At 35.1% G+C, this 25,277-nt stretch overlaps 1 protein-coding gene across 1 annotated transcript in view; it reads left to right on the top strand.

Annotated features, from left to right (window-relative positions):
• The window catches only part of SPATA17 (spermatogenesis associated 17), an 86,313-nt gene that overhangs the window by 42,144 nt on the left and 18,892 nt on the right, over positions 1–25,277 (top strand). Inside the window, exons 7-9 of the mRNA XM_018921252.3 lie at positions 9,574–9,777; positions 14,998–15,149; positions 23,502–23,640. Coding sequence (XP_018776797.3) covers positions 9,574–9,777; positions 14,998–15,149; positions 23,502–23,640 — 495 coding nt within the window. The remainder of the gene's footprint in view (positions 1–9,573; positions 9,778–14,997; positions 15,150–23,501; positions 23,641–25,277) is intronic.

Here is a 25,277-nt window from a genome sequence, read left to right as displayed (position 1 = left end):
ATGCCCAGAAATTGGTAACTGTGGTTAGAGTATGGAAGTGCTATCTGCTGACACCATAACCTATCTCCTATGCAAAATGCATGGATCTGAACTATTTCAGATGTGTTTCTTCCCAGTGTCAGTGAAAAGTACTTCTCTCCCATTCACTCTTCTCTGAAGTCTCAGCCTAGCACAAGTGATAAGTGAAAGTATTTCCAAAAACAAGATACTCACTTCCTATTCCTTAAAGACAGTCAGCAAATGAACTTTTTAAGCATTATCTGTGACAGTATTGTAAACTCTATTTTTTCTAAAGGCTGCCTGCTATAAAATCATTTCAGTTTTTTAATAACTGGTTAACTGTTCAAAGAAATGAGAGTTTACACAAAAAATTAATCTCTCATTAGAAAGTGCTTTACACACAATAAAATGTAGTTTGAGTACTGTTTTCTTATTGATGCTATGCAAGCTTAGTTTTTAAAGATATGTCCCAGTAGATATGACAATATTTCTCAGAGCTTCCTCTAAAGAGATTGTTACTACCCATATCACACAAAGCCTGATATTATAGCACAGTGACATCTCTGTATCTACCCTATATTATAGTATTGAGAATTTCAGCCTTAGTAATTTAAAAATCCACTTGCTAGAAGGTCCCTGCATTCAAACAGTCTTTTTTGGCATCTGAATTGCATAATCCCTATTTGTGTGGATTTTTTCTAGACAACAAACTTTGTACTCAATTCCTGTGGGTAGGATTAATGGCAGAGTTTAAAGGACAAGCTGTGTGATCTATCAAAAAGTGTACATGCTGAGATCTTAGAAAAACATGACCACATTTTGTGTATTACTGTCAATTGGGGTGGCAAAAGGGTTGGACTGCTGCAGGGTCAGTAAGAATGAGTTATATATTGAATGCTGGCTGTTCGCAGGATATGGTAAAAACATTTAAGAAAAAAATCTATACTGCAAGGAAATCACAGTGCAGCACAACATCAACTAAATAGTTCACAAAGCTACATTCAGAAATGATGGAATTCCACTGACATTCTTGAAATAGTTACTGGTTTAAATTTGGTTGATGCATAGTAGTCCATCTGCTATTTAACCAAGCTGGTGAGTGCTATGGACTAGATCAGGTAATTTTTTCACCTGTTATATTAGGAGAAGTACATGCTAAGTAAGAGATAATTGCATAAGAGAGAGGTTATGAATGGCGTGGAAGAAGTCATGAAGATAAAATACCATGCATGTCTCAACAGCAAACCTTCCTGTTGATTAAGAAGTGGCACTAATGGTATCCTTGCTTTAATGAGACTTCAAGATGAGTGATGCACCAGTTCTTTTGTTTTTCAGCTCTTAGGCAACAGAATAGCATAATGGTAAAGTTCTTTCTTTAACTTCCACTGTTTATTCAATATTCTGTGCTTTAGTTTAGTATCTGATATATACTGGTAATTTGGGAATTGTGTCTGTCCTGCAAGGGACATCACGGACACTGTACATCTCCCTCTATCTGTTGTTTGCTTTGCTTTCAGTTTTTCCATTTCAACAATCTTTTAATAAAGTCCTCATCTTTGGGTTTTTTTTTTCTGATTATTTCACTCTTTTCTACTAATTTCTGACTACCTTTATTAATCAGACTAACATGCTTCTGTTCCCTGATTATTCTTTCCCTTTAAAATATTACTACTGTTCATTAAACCTTCCCCTCATTGTTTATAGGTCTGATTGCAGGCTACTTTGATAAACATTCTGCCACATTCTGAGTTTTTACTCATTGCTTAATTCCATAGGTTTACTGCTTAATAAATCTGTCAGCATATATGTCTATGAGGGAATACTCACATGGATGCACAATGCAACAGACTTAAGGCTCAAGGAAAAAAACGTTACATTGTTTTGGTTGCACCTATGCAGTTTTGAGGAATAAAACAATGCTCTATTTAGCAATTATGTCATTGACAAAGGAAATCTCCATATGATTTCCATCTTTACCTGATACATAGAGCTTCTCCTCTCCTCTGATATGTCGCGGGTAACTTCTGATGTTACAACTTAGAACAATCTAAGTGGTATCATTATAAGGATTTTTCTCAATCGAGTTAGAAAAGGACTGAGTTGCAAGTAGATTTTTTTGTAGAAAGCTATTCTTTTCCATTATGACAATGAATGGAATTTTAATTTTAAAGATGTAAGTAATATCAAATATGCAGGTATGTGTTTTAAGGCTCTGAAAACTTCTCACAAGATAAATAATTGTAGCATCAATACTATTTGTAGTTTACAGGCAGTTATTGAGACACGGAAAAATAAATTCACCTTCAGAGATTATTTTTCAGACTAAGGTCTTTAATTCCCACTTACTCAAGGTGGTTATAGAAGCAGGTTTCTTTTCAGAGATTCTTATAATTTGTATGTTATCCCATTTCAGCCTAGCACTTCTTAAAGATAAAATTTTAACAATAAATGGAATTTTTCATTCCTGTTTTTAAAATAAAACCATTCAGCAATTAAATTGTATTTTTCTGTTTGTTTTGAAATCAGAAGTCAAATGAGAAGACAGTAAGAGAACTTTGCATATGCTTTCCCTGTATTGTGTCTTCATCATAAGAGTATTGTTTCCCATGCCATCACTCACTCATTCAAGTTATTATCCCTGATCTAGTCAAGTCATCAAGAGCCTGCATTAGAATTAGATTTGACAGAGTAAGCCTCAGTCAGAGAGACAATCAATGAAAGGTGGATGCATTTTTGGGATGCCTCTGCATCTGCTGGTCCACTCTGTTTTGAATATTGTGCCACAATATTTCATGCAGTAAACTAAGATTAAGTTTCTTTTTTGTCTTGATGCCTCAATGACCAAGCAGTTGGTACCTGTTTGGAGACTCAATTGCAGTGTTGTTTCCTGCAATTGAACTTAGTGCCTTGCATGTTTAGAGGTTGCTTTTATGGTCTGTGGTCAGGATACTGGACTTGAATATTTCCTTAACACCTCATTGTACAGTCCATAAAATTGCTGCTTGGTTTCCTTATACAAGTGCATTTAAACTGTGATTGCACTATTATTTTGAGATCAAGCAAACATTTCACAGATTAAAAGGACTGAACCAAGCTTTTCTGAAGGCAGAATAACAATAATTAATGTTTCTATTACTCTGTTTAAACAGAATATATATTAAGCAGAAGGCAGGTTATTAATCCCACTTGAAAGAAAATACACTACTCATCACTCATTTATGAATTCTTCAGTCTCTTCATAAAAGCAGTATGTCAAAGAAAGGTAAAATACCTTAAGTGCAATAACAGGCTAGGTCCTCTGGTTCTTATTTAGATGAAATTTCTGGGAGTATATATTTCAGGGATTAGAGGATCAGGCCTGAGTAGTAGCATTAGCTCAGTGAGAACTGAACCTACATTTATAAAGCTGGGTGAAATTCTTCCTGTTGTCAGGCATGTTTATCTCAAACCAGAATGTTAAACGATACTATGGCATTTTTCCAACATCTGCATCAACTTTGCAGTGTATTTCTAATTGTTAATACAAAACTCTGTTCACATTAGTTAAAGAATTGCAGATTGTTGCTAGTAGAATATATTCTATTGAAGCTAAAATATTTTGATGTTTCAAATTTGAATTCATGGACAGTCTTATTATACTTGTTGCTAGAACATTGTTTACAGATTTTATAAAGATATTATTTCTAAAAAAAATCTCATATAAAGTCTTGGTGTTTTATTTTCACTAAATATGAAATATTCTGAAAGTCTGTAAAAAGCTAGTTAGTTAGAAACTTAAAATTCCTTCTCTTTTACAGATGTGTTTGCAGCATTATATAAACACTTATTTCCTTGTGAATCATTAGAGTTTTAAGGAATTTCTTTTTCCTGCAAGAGAAGCTATATCTGGGGATTAACAGGATTGTTCACTGGAATTCCTGTGGAAGCGTAACTGCTGTAGCTGAGAAATGATCATGTTTCCTTTTAGTTCTCAGCAAGAGTAATTGAATGTTGAATATCTTACTAAACGCTGGACTGTGACAGTGTGTTAACACTCCAACTATCTCCTAACAGCAGGGCTATTATTTGCTGAGTGGGATTTTTATAAATCCCCTGGCAGTAGTATGTCCTGATAATTATGATGAAGTGCACTGGTCAGTGTTGATTCAGCAATCCCATCTCTAGCAAATATTTCATTCACAGCTCTCCTTCATGCTTTTACTTTTATGGCTTTTAAAGATCTCTTACCTCTCCTCTCAGCTTGCTTAGATTTTTTTGCAAAATACAGCGGAGCAAAAAAGGATTTTCAAGTTAAGTCCCTATTTTGTTGAAGTCTTTTCTTTCTCATTTAACTCCTCATTAAAAGACCAGAGTAAGAAAGTAGCACTTTATTTAGGTTCTTACTGTGACAACCACTTGCACAAGCTTCCTCCCTCAAAGCTGTTTTTTTCAAGATTAAATGACTGTTAAATTAAACATTTATATTCATGATATATGTTGATTATTTCAGCCATTCAGAGTTGATATGAAAAAAGCAATTAAAACAGAGCATGTCTTTATTATTGCCTAGTTAAGTTACAGTAAAAATATGTAAATATATCAGAACACACTTTCTATTGATTTAATCCTTGCAATTTATCTTCAGCTCAACTTTGTCAATTTTTAATCTTGCATGGGTATTATTATTTGCAGTACAATAGCTATGCTGTATCTTAGAATATATTTGGTTTGCAATTTTTTACATAGACTTCAAAAGCTCAGCCAAGAAGTAGGAAAGAAGACTAATAAATAAACAATTATTAACTGGAAGTTGCAGAATCTAAACTGCTCAGGATTTATTATACCACTTGGGATCACAAATCTTTCCGATGTACTGTCCAGCATAGTCAACACAGCCTTGGTTTTCCCCTTCTACCTGCACCTGTTTCTTTCCTTTCTCTCTTCCTTCTTTCAATTTCTTTTGTTGCTGCCTTAATTAATAGTTTAGCTTTCAAGGCAACTCCTTAATAATTTTCTTCTTTTATTCTGGAAAAACAATAATTTAGACAGAAAGAGTTAACTCTTGCTCTCTGATTGAAGTGATAAACAGGAAAAAACAAAAATGGATATTCTTTAGCACTGAGTAAATACAGCATTAGTGGTGGAAGCAATTCAGACCATAAAATCCCTAAATCTTTTCCTTGCTAATGTTTATTAAATTAATATTTGTTTCCTTATGATTTTTTCTTCCTTTATATTTGAGCATTAATTATAAGGATAAGAAAATGATTGGGAGAAAACGAAATGGTAGAGTATTAGAAAAGCAGAAGGATTCAAAATATTAATGTAATGCTAAGGATGACTGCGTAACAAATGGTACATTTGCCAGTATGCTTGACCTGATGCAATTAATATTCCAGGTCACGCTTGGGTTTCCATGATGGAAGGTCTTAGGCAGGGAATTCTAGGGGAAAATATATCTATTGTATAACTCATTTCTCTCTCTCACTCTTTCTTTTTCCTTTTTTTTTTTAATTTTATTTTCCCTGACAAGTCGGAACCATCGTCTTAAAAAAAAATATATCTCTGCTTTCACACCTCATTTGCCATATTCACCACTGGGCCACCATTCACCAGAAGGGCTTGATGTAAGGAGGTCAGTAAGAAGCTATTAGCAGAGTCCCCTCCTGAGATTTCTTTGGTCATATTGAGGTGGAAGTTAGCATGACAGTACTGCAAATAACTCAGCTGTAAGTTTTTTTAACAGTTAGCACAGATTTCCCCATAGTGTTTGTCAGTTTAGAAAATTGTTCCTGGAAATGAAGTCCTGAAAGCTGGCTTTGACAGAGACCCTTCTTAGTGTTGAAGAGTATGGGTACAGAAAAATATGTTATTCTCCCTGCAGACCAGAGGTACGTTTTTGTAATCTATGATAATATTTTGGAGCATTAGATATTTTCTTATGGACTAAAGGTGGGGAAAATATTGAAATCACAGTATGGGGTAATATCCAAGACAAATACTGTTCTACCATTGAAAAAGCAGTATTAAGTACAATGGTTTTGTGGTTGGGAGAATATTTTATTAAAGTAGGGAAACAAAATGAAATAATGCTTTTAATACATTGTATTTGTCTCAAGAAGATATTCAAATGTATTAAATACCAAAGGCTTTACTCCCCCAAATATTTAGATTTCTGTAGACTGCCAGCTCCCTGCAGAGGACAAAATGAACAGGGTATTCATCACCACATTGCACAGTGCAAGAAATTCCAAAAACAAGGCTAAAATTTGCAGAGATATTTTTAAGAAAGAATGGAAGCAGTTTTTTTCAGTGATTGATCTAAACTGGAAAGTAGAATCAAACTCAACCCTTGTCTCTCCTACCATACTTTACCAATTTTAAATCTGGGCCTAACCTTACCACAAACCTTGGGGGATTTAGAATAAATTAGTATTAATTTTATCTGTCTAGATACTAACTCGGTTGATTGCTTTGTTATGTGTCTTGTTGAATACTTCAACATATATAATTAAAATGTAAAGTAATTAACAAGGATTGCTTGAAAAATCATTATTTAAACATGCGCTTTGTAATCAATTTTGACCCAGATCTTACAAAGAGTTTCATCTGTAGAAGAAGCAAAAACTTTTAAAGCGTCTGGTTGGCCTCTCTAAATTACAAATCCATTTTCATAGTTGATATAATATCTGCATGCATTTAACCTGAGAGTGTGTAAAAAAAGGGCAACAAAAGATGATTCTTTGTTAAGACATCTTTTCAGCAATAATAATTCCAAAGACACTGAATCAATAGATTTCCACATTTATTATGGCTAATTTTGGTTTCATTAAAAGTGCTAAAAGCCAATTTTATTAGTGCTCTTTCTTATTCAGTAGCATTTCACAGTATTTGAACCCTTTATGAACTATAGTTTTTTATTACTGCCAAACATTTAATCAAAGAAGCACAAAATAGAATATGCACAGTATTTTAATAGAGATTGCAAAATGCAGTTTCAGAAAGCCATTTTACTCATGGAGACATACTATCTCTTGGTGTGACTAAAAGACATACCTAGACAGAACATTGTTTTAAAGTTATTCTTGCATTTCATTCTCCAGAGGAAGAACATTTAAATTATTTCAGATACTGTATTTTTACCCTTTAGAGAAACAAACCCAAACCTCAAACAGGTGTTATGTAGATTGAAATAATTGAATAAAATAAAAGATTTCCTCCTCAATTTGCTATTCAGCTTTTTTTTTTTTTTTTTTTCCCAAGAAAAGGCTTAAAAATGAGTGTAAATTTTGGGAAGACTTAGCCCTGATCAGGATCTGTTACCAATCAACAAATCCATGCCTGCCAACTTTAGAGAGATGTTATTATGCCTTAGAGTTTTGTGTTTTCTTCCAGATCACCCTGATGCTCAGTGATGAGCATGGAGATGTTTCTCTTCTGGAAAATATTTAAATTTTCAGTGCCATTGTGACTTTCTATAAAATATGTTTCACAGACATACCATGAGAGCAGGGTCTCTCCCCATGGCTGGGAACCTCTGCATGCTTGTGGCATGGCTAGAAGACAATCTCCACAGCTGAGTATGGATGGTGTAGGAAGGGGTGGAAAAATGAAGCAACAACACAGTGAAGAGTTCAGTGAAATATGTGAAAAAGGTTATTACTTTTCTATTTACTGACATCAACATAATGAGGGCAAAAAATTATTTTTTCATAATGTAGGCAGATCCAAAGGCTGTGGTAATGAGTGCAGTGGTATAATGACCATGGCATAGAGATGGTTTGTGTATCTCCAGCAAGGGATCTTATTTGTGTGATTCTAATGCATTCCGTTTGTATGGAATCTGTGGTGACTGTGGCATTTTATATTTGAGAGAACTTGTGAAAAAAGTATATGGTGTAACTGTGTTCAACAATTGTGGGAGAGTGCAATAAATTCCAAGACAGCTCACGGAACTTGTCTTTATGTAGCACTTACAGACCACCAAGTGGTCACAGGCAAAACTCCACTGGGCTAATAAGAAAATTGCAATATAACAATGCATGAAGTACTATGAAAATAATATCAGCATGAGGAGAATCTGTGACTTTATGAGATGTTTATGTGAGTACAAGCCAGATCTGCAGAACAAAATATTAAGTTGCAGCTGGACTTCACAGATCATAGAGATGGACTTGGAATTTCCCATTCACTCCAGCAATTCTGCTTGCCTGCAGTTTGAAGCATGGATCCCTGCCATTCTAATTTGACATCCTGAGGAGCTGAAGGAACAGCCAGTGGTTTTTTGTCATACATGTTTCTACCACTTACCTCTGTTCAAGTCCTCTTTCCCACTGTACATTTTACCCATTAATGAAATAGTTTGTAGGATATGCTCTAAGAGGGGAACAAATAACAGAGGACCAAAATAAATTGTCATTAGACCCATACAACTTAGACATGAAGAATGTATCTTTTAAAATTTTAAATAGACCAACACTATTTTGAATAAGCTGAATACTTTTTAAAAAAGTATCTGTTAGACCTTCTGCTTTATATGTACCTTATTTAATTTTTTGACGCAGGAAACTGGAACTTCCCAATAGGATATGTTAATGAAAAATGTATTAGAGCTCACTGGGGAGAGTTCTGTCCTCTCAGCCCCTAGAGTTTAATACTTTATGAGGAGGCTGATGCCCTACACAGTTTTCTCATGGGTACTCAGTAGTGCTCCAAAAGAGCAATATAAGAATTTAAACATTTACTCTTTTCCTTAACTTTCCTTGCATTTTGAAACCAATTTCCTTCCCTACTACTTTTATTCAAGGTTTATTAGTAATTAGTATTATGATAAATGCAAAGGACAATATATTTTCTCTGAGCAAGTCTACTTTAAAAGTTTTAGTATACCTTTGAAGAAAATACAATTATCTTTAAAGAACCCAGCATCTTTAAATTTTTGTATATTTTAATGATATGTCATCTGTTTTATGGGATATTTAGTGGCTTTGTGCAATATGGAAAAGGAATTCTCATATTTAACAGTTCATAATTAATTCAGTATACTCACATATGTCTATTTGGGAGTTGTTTATATACAACTGATAAAATACCTACATAGATAGGTATGATTTGGGAACAGTCTGTCACAAAATGTTGACTTGCTAGATATTCACAGATTGTTAATGATGTAGATTGCTTAAACAGAATTTGAAATATGTGTTTTATATCTGTAATTGTTATATTATACCACACTAGTCATACAATTAGTGATGTAAAAAATAAAATCAAATTCAGTGGCAAATGAACCTTTCTATTTTAGTCACAATTTAGAAATCATTGTGCTAAATATTTGTTTTTCACATCTTTTCTGCTATTAAGTCTAAACACATTGTAATAGCTATTCAGGAATTTATTGTGGACATTTTGTTGGGAAAAAGAAATTATTGGGTTTTGATATTCCAAAAAATCTCTTCTATTTCTCCTTAACTATTTCCTCTTAACTTGACTGATTTTCTTTTAAAAGTGTAGCAGGTGCCACTGTCTGATTTTGATCATAGTTTATGTAGAAATTTAAATGAGTTGAAGTCAAAGATGATCCCGTTTTCTGCTCAGATTCCAGGTGTCTACAATTCTCCATCCAGGAAATCCCCTGATCCAATGGAACTGCTGCTGCGGCAGTCAAAGCCACTGACCCACAGAAAGCAGCAAGTGAAGAGTCCCTTTGCTGACGAGCTCTATGGCTGGCCAACCTGTAAAAAGCCTCCAGCTTTTGTCACATCACTGCCTGTGCTACCTGCTGACAGACAGAAACCTCAGGTAACATGTTCCAGTGACTCTGCGGCACCTTTTGCTCACATCTTTTATCAAAGATTATCACAGAATATCTTGAGTTGGACCATCAAGTCTGAAAATCCCTTTTGTGAATGTTTTTTCAAAATATAAATCTAGTGCTTGCATTGAAGGTATAAAGTCTTTGACACAGATTTGACTTAAAGAAAAAAGAAATCCAGGTGTTACATAGAAATAGGGAAATATTAATTCTTTATATCTTGTTTTTGTCCTTTGAGGAAAAAAGGGTAATTTATGATATTTCAAAGATATGACCTGATATAATTGAATATAATTGACAGCTAGAATTCTTAATTTCCAATCTTAAATCATTAAAAAAAGGAGAAATGAAAGGTGATAGGAAAAATTAAGCAGTTGTGATAATTTTGTCCACAGTTTGCAATTGTTTTCCATATGAAGACTGAGGCATCCTCTCAGTTCAGAATCGTTCCTGCTTTCTTGTGTCCACTAGATGTTTGAGAGCTTTAATAACAATAATGTTCTGCTCCATCACAACCAATTTACCCAGCTTACATTATTAACTGTCATAGTGTCAATTTTAACTTCAGTGATGTTACCTTTTTAACTTCAGATGTGATGTCACCATATCTGGCAGGTAGATTTTTTTCCTTTTCTGTAGAGTTAGGACATCTGTGAGATAATGCATAAAGTGATTGTCTCACAAGATGGCAAAATAGCTTTTCCCCTTTTATTATCAAAACCTGCTGGGAACGTTCTCTCTTCTTTTGAGAACTTTGTGTTCCACACTTGATGACAGTACAATGACATGTAGCTTTTGCCAGTAGGTGCCTTATACAAGTACTTTAGGGATAGTAATATTTTGAGTTTCCCTCTATTCTGAAGAATTTTTCAGTTTGCCCAGTCTACTGAAGCTTCTACTTAGGTCACGCATGCACTTTCCATGCTGGTTTTACTTTGAGTGACACAACATCTTTAGAACCTCTGAGACTTTTCCATTTTGTACTCCATTCTATATTTAAATTTCCTTATTTGTGTCTTGCTTAGAAAGACAATACTTCTAAATGAGTCCTTCTTAGCAACTTCCAGTGAAACTATGACCTATCTGCAGAATGTAACAACTTGAGCAATAAGCAATGCATATATATATATATATATATATATATATATATATAATATATATATATATATATATATATATATATATATATCTTTAATGGTGTTTTACTTCTCTGAATCAATATTGCTCTCCACAACTCTCTGAAAGGAGGCTGTAAGACAGGTGGGGGCTGGTCTCTTTTCCCAGGCAACAGGACAAGAGGACATAACATCAAACTGTACCAGGGAAAGTTCAGGCTGGACATCAGGAAGAATTGTTTCACTTAAAGGTAGTCAGACATTAGAACAGACAGACCAAGGAACCAGTGGAGTCACCATCCCCAGAAATGTTCAAGAAATGAGTGCACATGGCACTTAGTGCTATGGTTTAGTTTGATAAGGTGTTGTTTGGTCAAAGATTGGACTCAATGGTCTTGGAGGTCTTTTCCAACCTTTATGATTCTATGATTCTAAGAAGGTCTGTGATTCTGTGATTCTAAGAAGGCCTGTGAGAATGCCTCTGCAGAAGTAGAGGTGAGCCCACTGCTTATAACAGTAAGAATCAACTTCAGGGCAGTTCTCCACCTTTGTCCTTCCTTCCTTGTGTTGTCCCTATCCTGACTGCTTTGAGATTCCTCATAGAACGACCTCATTGACTCACATTAGAATTGAGACAAAGTGTGAGCCAACAGGCAGTTTGGGTGATTGGGGAGTTTGGAGTTGACATAAACTTGACATTATAGCTTTACCTTCTGGGACTAAGGGGGCTATGACAGTCCTTGAGCAGGATGTGACTGGCTGCATTGTCTCTCAAGAAAGAGGAAAGCTTTTGCCTACTGAAGATGGTGCAGGAATCAGGCTTTTAAATAAATAGGGAACTCACAGTTCTTCCATTGTTAAAATGCTCTTGCAAAAATTGCTTTACTGTATACAAAGTGTCTTACAAGCTTCTGCTTGGATTTGGAATATTTTATAGACCTTTCTAAGTTCAGACACACACAGCAATCATGCCCAGATAGCCTTTTAGAACAAACCAGAAGAGTTCTTTTTATTTTCTGCACCTCAAAGAGGGAATTTACTATATAATACTTTAATCCTTTCAGCACCCTGGGATGTACACTGTGGGGTAAATTTTCAAAGCACAGTGCGTGGATTTAGCTGCCCGACTCTTATTGATGTTAATGGGAGTCACACGGCTAAATCCCTGCACAACACTTTGACAATTTAGGGTTGTATGTCTAAGAAAAGGACACTGGTTTGAGCTGATGAAACAGCTGGAAATGAAAACCCACCGGAACACATCATCCTTAAAGTTTTCTGGTGTGACCAAAAGAAATTTAATTACTATATATACTTGTGTTCTTTGTGGTAACACTTTTTGGCATCACGCTTCCTTTTCTAGTATCTGCCTGGCTCGTTTGTTACTTTTTTTCAGGTATCTAAAAGTTTTATTGCCCCTAGGTTTGGATGATTTATATGAGGGTGTCAATTATATATGTTTAAAACAAAAAAATTAACTATCTTTCAGTTTTCTCTTAGGGAAATGGGTATCTAGCATTTAATAGGTAAGGTCTGTGTGTGTAAGATAGTGTATTTAAAAGAAAGGTTGTAATGATGCTTCTACATCAGTTAGATCTATAATTTTTATTACTGAGTTAACTAGAATTATAGTTCAATAGAAACACGGATAATGCTAAAATTAGTCATCTATTTATTAAAAGGTGTTAATAACAGAATGCACATTACCATTTAGATCTTTTGCATGCTGTTATCTGTTGTGGAATGGGGACAGTGAGGAACGCATAATTTAATGCAGATCGTATTTTTTATTATAAACTTCTGATGTTATGATGAAGTAGTAAGAGTGCTGATCTGCTAACCATTATTTGGCAAACCAGTTGGTACCAAGAAAACTTATGCTACTCAGTACAAATTCTGAACACAGATCATAGAGGTGTGTGAGTTTCTTTCAGGGTAAACGTTGGTTGACTCCTACCATTCTTTTCAAAGCCTAACCTCCCCATAAATATTTCCATTTTGAAGCAGGATGCTTGGAACACTTACAAGCATTGTCAATTTGAAAACTTTTTTTAAGCACCAATCTACCAGAGTTTCCACAAGTCTTAATCTTGTAAAATGCAAATAGACACATGGACTTTTTAGAGGCCTCCATTTAAGATACATACCTGAGGTCCCTATTTCTTACTAAATTTCTTCAAATACATGATTCAGAGGAAAAGAAAAATCTTTAGGGAATGTTTAGAATTATCTCAGTATTGTAATGTATATACTCTGTTTTCATTAGTGATGTCATAGCCTTATTTTGAGAGACCTTTGCTTAGTTACATCCTTTCCCCCTCTCCTTCTATTAGTAGTTGTAATTTTATTTAAACTATGGACTCTGGGTTTTTTCTGTATCTGCCTCCTAGTTAGGTTTCAGAAATTAAAGATGAAGAAAACCCCTTGCTTAGATATCTGATTTGGCCCTTATACTGGAGGAATATGAGTCAATACTTTTCAGTGAAGAAATAATACAATATTCTGAAAGCCTACTTTTAAAATTAAACATATTTTTTCTTGGTATTATTTGGTAATAGTACTTGCCTTTTTTCCTTCCTCTATATTTCCACTTAATGCAAACATCTTGTAACAGAATATTCAATTTTTATTATAAATTTGAAACTTCTTTATAACGATCATCAGATTATGTATTACTAGAACACTATTGACTAGTTCCGATGACCTGTTCTAATAGTAAGTAGTCTTTCATGGGTAGTAGCACTTTTCATTCTGTTTTAAGACTTTTGTGTTCTTTTAAAATTAACATATTTTTCATGCAGACTTTGAAAACAGAAAAAAGAAAATATCTGCAAGAAGTGTAAATATTATGCTCATTTGCTTGCTGGGACCTTTAAAAAGATCTCCAGATCTTGGTGCTGTGCCTTTAAAAAGTAAAGTTCCAATAAAAATCCATTAACTACTTTTAAATATAGCAATCCTCCTGTCCAGCTGTGAAAAGTACTAGATGATACTTATTTGCCATTTGTGTTATTTACGGTCCATGACTTTTATGGTAACTGGTTCCTATTATTGGTTTCTATTAATGTAAAACATAAGTGAACATAAATGAGGCGTGAATCATTTCTTTTTATTAGCCCCACAGTCTTCACTCTGTGCTTGCAGTAACTCCAGCTGTGACTTGTTAGTGATAACCTATTTAAAGAAGGATATCTTTAAGAATAAAGGCTGTGATTAAGACTCTTTGTCTGTTCATAATTTCAAAAGGTTTCACTAGTTCATTGCAAGAACAACAATGATGAAAATAAAGATTAATTTTAATACTTCTAAGTCCGGGCTTGCCATTAAACTGCCATGAGTGACATGGGTGCTAATTATATTCTAGGTAAGTTCTTAAGGGTTAATATTAGAAGTGAGACATATGTGGGATATGTCAGTTCAACAGCACAGGAGAGGACTTCCTGCTATTTATCCATGTTGTTAAATGGTAGATACTGATACAATCAGTTATTAAACAATATACTCCAGAAAAACAAGACATATATGTGTATTTTTTAAGAATTACAAAGTTCATGTGAAATTAGACCTTTCAGAAATGGACTATGTGCATACAGTACTGAAGTCATGTGTTTGAATTCTGTTAAAAGAATTTTGTCTTAAGCCATGTATTAAGTTCCCTTCCAGATAGGTTTATAGTCACATTGAAAAGAGCATGTTCTTTAAAGTTTGTTCTATGCAAAGAAAAATACTTAAGTTTTCTGCTTAAGCAGAATTTAGATATAGTAAATGCTTGTTTTTTATTTCACCAATACTTTTTTCTAAGTAAAACCAAAGTTTCCTAATCAGTTCTAACAATATATTTGTTTAAAATTTAAAGTATTTTTTAGTAGGTAAATGAATTTGGAGTGCACGCTCTTTGAAGCTTTAGAGTATGTTATCAACCTTTATGTTATTTGTAAGTATACAACATCTTTAATTATTTTAGGAGAAGAGTCTTGCTACACTTCCAAACATTCTGTGTCCTGTTTCATCATTGATATGCCATGAATAAAAGGGGGGAAAGAAAAGAACTGTAAGCCCAAACAGAGCACTTGTATTATCGTCACCTTTCAGGGGCCATTCCGCGATCCTGCTGAAGTGTTGCAGCAGCGCTACAAACCTGTGGAACCAACCCTGCGAGTGAGAGAATCAATGTATTCATCACCAGCCAAGACCAGAGAGCTAACACGAAGGGAGGAATGGAGAAATCCCATCCATGGCAAGGAGTGAGTTCTTTGGCTCTTATATTATTGTGAGAATGTTTTCTTTATTCCGTTGCTTTCAGAAACCTTTCATGCCTGACAAAATGAAGTGTCAAACCTGACAGCTTACTAGAAAACATTTTATGTATACAGTTCTAAATTCTGTGTCCTCAGATTATAAACTGCTCAGGGCAGAGACCCTATCTTGTAATTGTGTGACACGTACCGTCCATATCTATGAGTGTCTAAAAGAACTTGTAATGGTAATAATATGTGATGCAACAGATGGCTTTAATGGAGAATAAGAAAACAAATGCAAATTCTGTCTTGCCACATGCATCTTGCCAAGGCAAAAACACTGTTTCAGTCTTCATATTCTGGAAACTTACTGATTATGGGAGGAAAAAAATGATGTTGCATGCCAATAAGACTTGTTTTCTCTACCACAGCTCATTTGGAAGGGGAGGGAGCATATGTTGCATGTTAGAACATGACACAAAAACTGGAATAATCTTTGAAGCAGTTTGATTTCCTAAGCCATGGCATTTGTAATGATGCCAGACAGGCTAGTCCTTTTCCATAAAATCTCAAATACAGGCATAATCCATCACAAAAGATTAAGGCTTCTGTCCCAAAAGATTTAAGGCAGTTGCCAAAATATTTCCTTTTTAAATTTTTTTTTTAGCATGATGACTGTTAAACACTGTTTTAACCAATCATAATAAAAGCCTGCTAAGTCACTTTCTCTGCCTTTGTAGTTAACTAGAAAAAGAATTATGTTTTGCCAACCTTTTCCTTGAATTCACAGCTCTTGGCCCTTCAATACAGAATTCAGGACAGAAGGGAATCACTTTTCCTCAGGACCAGCCTGTGATCACTGGCACATGATGTTTTGCTATCTTTGATCTGTTTCATGCCTTTTTATCAGCTCCATATTGCTATGTGTCAGATTCAGGACTGGGTCTTAAGAGTGCCAGAATCAATTGTGTTGTCATGGTTTAACTTCTCTGATTTTATTGTCGGACCATTTCCCCCAATTTAATATTAATAGTAACTTTGAATGAAAATTCTATTCAGAAACACTTTTGAAATTAAAAAAATATTTTATTTAGACTACTGTTTCTCTTTTGAACAACATTATTGGTGGGGGGTTTTTTTGTTTGATTGGTTTTTTGTGGTTTTTGTTTGTTTGTTTGTTTGTTTGTTTGTTTAGGGAGAGATAACACTTTTTATTCCTTTCATACCAAAATCATAAGTGAGTTCAGTTACAAGTACAAATATACTTCCCTTTTCTATTTTTCTCTCTATTCTTTCATGTGTTGGTGTGTGGAGGAAGAAACAGCTTAATTTTCACATGTCAGCATAAATTTCTGCTTTTTTTAATTTTCATTTTTATATAAAATTTCTGCTGGTGAAATTTAAAGGAACCCCTATTAATAGGTAGTAATTAATACTCTACCTCTCCTTTTAAGTGTTTTCTTCACTGAATTAGTTGTGATTGATGCATTCCAACTTAGGAGAGATGATGCCCTTCATTTATAGGCATGACTACATTGCCCAGTCTTTATTTGATGAAGTTTACCCCAGATAATACTGTGTCAACACTTTCAGAAGGTCAGACCTTGCAATAAATGTTTGACTCTTCAGTGAGGGAATTGTGAAAATTTGGTCTTGTACAGTTTAAATTTGAAGCCTCCAGCTTTGGTAGATATTATTTCATGTGGGTCTTTATTTACCTTTTGGGTAAGGAAGCATTTAATGCCATCCTTAATGCACAGAAGCAATGTCCCAACAATCAACGATTCTCAGCTTCATGCGCACTAAATGCAGAGTGCATTATACATTTTCAGGCTGTGATCATTCCATTTGTGCTTCTTATTCAACCAGGCATGCAAGGGTCACATCTGTAACCTTGAAAAGGTGATGACAGAGCTGCAGGTCATCACCAGGACTAATGCTCACTGGTAATGCTGCAGCTGCTGCGTGGGATGCTGGTCTCCAGGGAGGAGCCAGTAAAGGGTTACTCAGATTCTACAGTAGTTTTTTTCTCAGCAGTGTCTATTATGAATTGACAAATTTCTGTTTCTTGCTATGTAATTGTGTTCATTGGGACTTTATTTCTTCCTGGTAGTGCTTCCTATGCTGATTATTTTTCTGTTTTAGAAAATAAAGAGAGAATGAGCAGCAGAAGTATGTCACATTTGTTGAGAAAGCTTGTGTTTGCATGAATGACATTTGCATTGATATGTATATTTCCAGAGTATGTATTGTGTTGGGTCTCTTAGGACAGAAAGATTGTTGGCATGTGCCTGAATTTTTCAGCAACATTCAGAATTCTCACAAACCTCTAATTACCAGTGGTTGTTTACAAGATGATAGGATGAGTGTTGCAAGCTCTGAGAAAGTTCTTGCTTTTGATAAAATGCACAAAAAATTTGGAAAAGCTGTGAGAAAGTTTGAGGCAAGCAGAAGTAGTACAAATGAAACCAAAAGAGAATGTATTATGCTCACTTAAAGCAACTGCTGGAATTTCCTTTTCTGTAATCGAAAAGCAACTGGGTAATCCAGCCTAATAAGAATGATTCCTTTTTCTCATATAATTGAAGCTGTTACTACATTATTGTGCTATTTTTCATACAAATGAAGTGATTTCCCCCTCCACTTGGATAAGAATGACAATTGCTTTCCTTTGGGATGGCCACTTAATATAGTGTCTAGTTTGAGACAACTGCTGGATCCAGCAGATTTAGATGAAGCATAAAAAGTTCTTTCCTCAGTTGTGTGCAGGCACATACTGGCCTAATTTTCCAGAGAACAAAAATGTAAATTATTTTCATTAACTTTGATGAAATCCATCTCATATAATATGCCTCATACTTCGAAGTACGCTATGAAACATCTTTCTGAAGTCAGCAAACATCAGAATGAGATGCAGTGGGGTGATAGCAATAGTGTAAGGCTTAGGTTTCCTAATTTGTTGTAGGCTTCTGGCGTGACATCAGAAACATTATCTCAGCTTCTGGCTGTGTCTGTGCTCAGTGCTGTGCTGAAGGTGCATAGCCTGGTCCTTGTCACACTGGTTCACTGGTGTGCAGCAATGTTTGCACATCCTGCCTGTCCTGTGCTGTGTAAATACAGCAGCACCCAGCTCCTCACGGACTTATTTCCAGCAAGATTGTGATTTTCTTTAGAGCAGCTGAGGTGCTGTTGTGCTGCGCTGTGCTGGGCAGAACAGATACACTGGCAGAGAAATCAGTGACCTAAATAAGCTCTGTACTTGAAGAGCACCAATGTTATGAGCTGCCTGGTATTAATTGTAAGAAAACCTAAAATGCAAGTCATTTTATGGTTTAGAGTTTTTAAAAAATCTTTTAATTTCTAGAGTTATAAAATCTTTTACTGTATCTCTGACTTAGCTGCAGTGAAAACGGCTACTACATTTTTTTGTCATACAAACACAACACATCTGAAAACTTTTTTCAAATTATACTTAGTTTGTCATATGCTTTTCAACTTCAGCAATTTGCATATTTTCCGGACTGTTATTGTATTATGATAAACAGGGATTATCATATATTTTCAGATAATGTTTTCTTAACAATTCAACTTCTATTTGTAATTCTTCCATTTATTTTAATTACTAGCACAGTGTGCAACATTTATTAATCAGCAGAGTCTTTTTAAGTTAAAATACTAAATTAGCTAACCCCATTAACACAGAATACTCCAAACAAGCAGTAATAGGAGAGGTAGTTACTGTGCAAATCGTATTATACATGCGGGTGCTCTAGGGCACAGTTAAGCATGATTACCCTCTTTTGATCCAGTATTCCTCTGCTTCTTCCAGCTAATTTCCACTGGAAATTTACAAAGTAGCGCCTTCATTTTTCCGTCTTAATTTTTCTAATGAAGTTCTGGTACTTTATAACACTGGGAATGCAGATAATAAGTCTGTGTATAATTAAGAAGTTCCGGAATTTGCTGCAGAAGAGATCTCTTTTACTTCCTACAGGAACTAGGCTGTGCTTTTATTTGCCACCTTACATTATTGCAGACAGGGGTTAAATAAAAATGGCCAGAGAATTTTTAGATTTACTGATGTTGCAATCAAAGTGATTGATGCTTTTTCAATAAACTGTGTATTTAGTATATTACCAGAAACAATATTTGTTTTTAGGCACCCATGTAGGCTTCTCATGGCAAAACCAGTGCACTAAAGATAATGTCACTAGATATGCTAAATAAAATATTCCATCTTTATTCTTGAATCTAACACTTTGATTTTAATATACATGCATTATAAACTAAATAATGTCTGCCTTGCTGCAGTTGTTTTGTTATAGAAAACCATTATGTTTCCTCCTTTGTTCCCCAAGTGAAAAGATTGGATTTGATGAAAAAATTACTTCAGGTATAATACAAATTTGAAAGCTTAAAATTAATGTCATGTTTTATTAAAGAAAAAAAAGAAGATAAAATATTCACAAATTCCTGATAGAGAAGCGTGTCTTGTTGGGAGCTAATTGTTCATGGAGTTCTTCAAAGTGAGATGAATTTGAATTAAATCAAGACAACAAAGAATTGAATTGCTATTGTATCAAAACACTTTAGATAAAAATTTAACAATGTCATAGAGTTAATATTTTGCTGGCATTTTCCCTACTAAATTACAAAAATGTACAGTACATACAAATCTAAAAGTTTGAAAAGCCATGTAACAGTACTCTATTCTATATTTCTAACTCTGCCCTGGCAGTGCAGCATGTGTGGCAGTCCAGTTGGAGATCTGGCAGATCTTTCTCAAAAGCCTGGGTATGGTTTGAAGCTTTTCTGGGTTGAGGATTACCTGCTTGCTCCACTAGACTGCTGGGATTTTGCCTCTTGGGCAGATTCAGAGAACACGCTGACGGATCACTCAGTCTTTTTGTGGCCATTTAAATTTCAATAAGAAATCACTGCCTCTGTCCTGTGTCCTGTTGGTTGGTTCCATATAGCATTAGGACAGTCTTGCCCAGCAGTCAGTGATGGACCTGGGAAATCCTCCTTCCTGCTTGTGCTGCTGTGCTCCTTTCACACTGCCATAGACACCTGAAACCAGTACCTGCTGCTGCTTCTGTCATCTCTGCCAACCAAGTTCAAAAACCTTCAGCATGTAAAAGGCCTTTCCATCTCCTGTCAAAGTAGTAAGAGAGATTTCAATAAAAGAGGAAGACTAAAGGGAAGAAATGGTAGCTGAGGAATGTAGGAACAAAAATCGTGGAGGGGGAGTGTAAATGTGTGAGAGGAAAAGGGTTTAGAAAGATGAAATTAATAGTAGAAGGAAGGTCTGGGAGAGGACGAGGGACAAAACAATTTTTATTTTTGTTAGCAACAAATATCTGTAGTGTCTTTGAATTTTAAATACCTCTAGCAGCTGTGAGGTCCTGGTTTGGCTTCTAAGTGAAGCCTTCTAAGTCTTTTTAGGCTAATTAGGTTGGGGTCTTGGCAGCAGTGCAGCTGGCCTTCATCACCATTGACACAGCCAGCCTTGGTCCTGAACCTTTTCAGGTTATGTATGAGTAATACTGCCAATTGTAGTTTCTCATTTTTGATTCCAACCCTTTCCTCATTTTGATTGTACTCTTTGGCATATTTCTCATTCAAGCTGATATTAAATAATTTTTCATTTTCCAATATATTTATTTAGGGAAAGTTCACCTTCCATTAAGTCATCTTTTGGGAAGTCTCAGCTTATACTGACTGGTTTTTTTATAGCCCAATAAAGCATCAATACAGAATTTTGTTCTTCTTTGATTGTTACTTCTGTCTCTGTCATGTTTAATGCTGAAAACATTTTAGAATTTCTGAATTTACACTTAGATCACAAGGAAAAGTTGAAAACTAGATGTAGGAATAATGAGTGTATGTTTTGAAATCTAAACTATTGAAATCTAAACTTGTACAGTTGATAACGGTATCCTATCATTGTCTGAATTTAATGTTCTTCTTCCATCACTCTCTTCTGGCACTTTCAGAGCACATACTGCCATTAATTTTGGGACAAGCTGTGTCAGGTGTACACAAAGAGGCATAGAACATTATAACATTACTGAAGTGTTTTGCAGTGCTATTATTTCTTGTTATTATTATTGGATGGGGGGATGTAATGACTTTGGTATTACTCCCATTAATTTGGTTACCCTACTTAACACAAAAAATTGCTGTAATTCTTTTAATTACTTATTCACGTAATGTAAATTCTCACTTACTTTAAGCAGACACTGAATTTACAAGCATGTTGATAGAGAATCATCACTTTAAGGATTTCCCCCCTGACTCTGAGAGCAGAACTGTAAACAGAAGAAAAAGCTTCTACTTGATACCATTATCCTCTATTATATTTTTTTGTTTCATTTAAAAGAAAATACTGTTCGTTATGTCTCATAGTGTTCATTTTGGAGTGTTCTTTTGAATCATAGTAGAACCTATGTTATTCTGAGAATTTTTTTGCCAAAAAACCAAAAATTAATGGATCCACAGTAAAACCAAAACCTCGATGTAGAATTTTTTATTTAGGAAAATGATAATAATTTACTTCTACTTTCCTCAAGATTTTTAATTATTTTGTCTGCAATGCATTGTAAAGACATGATATTCATATTAAATTATGAATGCTCTGGCTCAAGTAAATTCTGTGCATATATGGGTAAATCCCAAAACTGCAAGCCTTGTCTTCTCAGCTATCCAGTCCCCTGAGAAAGCCAATTTTCTTTCATGTCTGAACAAAAGAAAAATGTACTATTAAAATGCAATTCAGAAGTGATAAAAACTGCAAGTGGAGCAGCCGGCTCACAGCACCTTCGTTGTATTCTCTGGGACACTGGGGCCACATTAATTTTTGTATGTGTGTGATGTCCATCCCATGTGCAAATTAGCATTACAAGTACCCTAATCTGTCTTGTGTGAGGGTGTCCTTTCCCATGGGTATACACATGCTAGCCTTTTATTATTTAAAAGTCTGCTAACTCAGGGTTTTCCTTTCACTAACTTTGCATGGCATTTGTTTGTGGCACGTGATAGAAGTTGGTACAGCTGGAAAGATTCTCAAACCATTTCTTTTTATGAGGTGGAAAGAAAGAAAAATAATTTTTAAAACCACTCAAACAGTTCTTGATACATCAGTTAATCAAAATAAATAGTTTTCTGCGTCTGTATCAGCTGAGAGAAAAAGAAGAGTATTTAAATCCTCATTTTTATAAAAACTTGGTTTGCCCAATTCTTATGGGGACTCTGGATTCTTAAAAGCTTTCAGCTAAGGAAGGGTTCTGAATAACTACACTTCTTGTCATAGGATTTAAAAGTCATATTTTTGACTTCTGAAAAATATCTTTCTCATTTTACAGAGAAATATTTTTTCATGCACTTCTAAAATTAAGAACACATGTTGATTTTTTTCAGAATACCAGCAATGATAAACTTAATTTTCAATGTTTTGCTTTATATTAAAATGTACTTGTTTGTTCTCCTGACTCTCCTGGAAACTGAAATAGATGGAACTAAGATGCGTTCGTAGGGTGTCTTGCAGATCTTCTGTATCCAAGATGTTTTTCACTTTCCTTCATACAATTTGCTGTGGAACCTACCCAAAAAACCTGTGGTTGTCCCTGGCAGTTAGGGACATCCATCTGAAAACCCCTTCCAGCAGGTAGCTGGAGCTTCCCTGCTCCCTGGCACTATCTAAGCAGCAAGTCCATCATCATTATCACTGAAAGTGAAAGAACCTGGCTCAAAAAGATTGCTAATTAGTACATAATTATAACTTAAGAGTAAAGCACACAGTCTGAATTCTGAAGAAACAATTTCTCTGCTTTGTGGTTTACAAATATGAGCAAGTTTCTGTTCTGTTAAATGAGAATATGGTTTGTATAGCTTTGGCTATGACAAAGCAAGGATGGATATCTCCAGAGCTGATGTCTGTCCGTGTGCATGGGGAGTGCCTGCCACTGGCAGCTGGCACAGGCTGCACTCTCTGCTAGGACCTGTGGTATCAGCAGGCACCTCCCAGCAAAGGGGTCCCTGATTGTCCTGCACACATCCCACCAGCTGTCAGTGCAGGTACACACAAAGTAATAATCTACTAATGCAAGTGAACTAAGTTAGATCCTTGTGCAAAAAGTCTTCATTTTGTCCTGTTGAAACTCACTGTCTCTTTGCTCCAAATTTAATCTGAAAAAAGCTGCAGGAGAAATTGCAATAATCCTCCCACAATACTGAGAGGGAACATTAAGAAGGTAGTGAAAAATATCAGGAACACGTATACACATCATCTCCTGCAGCATTGATTCACATCAATCTAGAGAAGAACGCAACTGATTCTAAAATATTCTTGAATTTCAGATTTCTGCCATTTTCTTCACATCATAAAAATTATGAGAAGTATGAGCCATCACTTTTTAAGTCAGGCAAATATGGCCAAGAAGCTTATGGAACTAAATATTTCAGAGAAGTATATCCTAAGAAGTGGATAGCAGACAAGGTAAGTCACTGCAAAATCAAGAATTTATTTACTTTTTTAGACTGATATTTTATTAGAGCTAAGTGAATTTCAGTATGATCCAGAGATCATGCTGATCCAACGGGATCAGCGGGATTCTTTCTAGCATGTTATAAAATCACATAGTTAGAGCTGTGATGAGATGTGAAATTTCCTTGACTCTCTGGTAAATTCAGTTTGAGGAAATTCAACACCTGTTGGTCCTACAAGACCAGGATTTAAGATGCTGATTAAGTAAAGCTTCAGTTATGTGCATTTTCCTATGTTTCATCCTGTTTGAATTGCCTTTTCTGATTTAAGAGAGGTTGTATATTTACTCTTACACATTAGGATAAACTTCAGGAAATTATAGGAAAACCTTATTAAAACAACACAATATTCTAGTGCTTACAGTCTTTGGAAAAATCTTAAAACTAGTGAATAGCTGTTTTTTATTTAAAGAAGATCTCGTTAAATTGCCTGTTTTGTCAGGAGCACCTAATATATGTCTGGTTTTGTAGTGCTGTAAGAGGTAATTTTTCTAAGAACAAGAGTTTGTTTGCATTACTTCTACTTGTATTAGGTATCTTAATCACTTTAAAATTTCTGAGTACAAGAAGGATAATGGCTCTGTGCTGCACTCTCTACCCACACAGTTAGGGGACGGGAGCATCTTTTATAGGAAGAGAGGCTGAGACAGCTGGAACACTTCAGTCTGGAAAAGAGAAGGCACAGGGGAAATCTTATTGAAGTGTGTAAACACATGATAAAAGTGAAGGAAGAACAGGACCCCAAACTTCTCTCAGACTCCATAGTGTCCAGTGACAAGAGGCAATGAACGCAATGAAATTCCATCTGAACACAAGAAAACACTATTTTTTTATTCTTCTCTTTCTGTGTGTGTGACAGAGCACTGGCACAAGTTCCCCAAGAGGTTGTATAATCTTTATCCTTGGATGTATCCATAGTCTAGGCAACCTGCTCTAGCTGAGTGGCGGGATGAGGGGGGCTGTAGAGGTCTCTTCCTACCTAAACAATTATGGAATTTTGTAAGTTATGAATAATTATTTCCTTGAGAGCAGTTTAACCTTTGTAAATATACAGCAAGTTCCAAGGAATCTTAGTTTGAGAAGGAACATTTTTAAAAGATTTTTCCACAAAACTTTAAGGTTTAAAAATGAGCTCAGAGTAAAGTTTTGGTATTTCAACATGCATAACTGTATCTCTTTGCAAATAAAACATCAAAAATCAAACAAAAATATTTCTGAATTTCAAAGGCAAGGAGTGGAAGATATGACTGGCTGAAGTCCCACAGCGCAAGTATGATATATAGAAAGGACCTAATGTCTTATTTCTGGTACTTGTCTTGTCCTGTAAAGACTTTGTTTTCCAGTTCTTAGCAGTTCTTGCTCAGGCTCAGATGATGGTATCAAAAACCTAAAGATATTTATACTGTATATCACATCACAGATATATAAACTATGGGCTAAAAAAACTCACTTTAATTGTGATCCTGGATAGATACCAACCTAAATCTCTGGTGGTGAATAGCTGTATACATTAACCCAACATGACACAGAGCATTCCAACGCCAATTCTAAATCAATATGAAGCTTCCATTAGGGGCCCCTTACTCCAGC

Source organism: Serinus canaria, chromosome 3, assembly GCF_022539315.1.
Source record: "Serinus canaria isolate serCan28SL12 chromosome 3, serCan2020, whole genome shotgun sequence".
Lineage (NCBI taxonomy): Eukaryota > Metazoa > Chordata > Aves > Passeriformes > Fringillidae > Serinus > Serinus canaria.
Note: the sequence above shows the minus strand (reverse complement) of the source record. Positions and strands in the feature narration are given on the sequence as shown.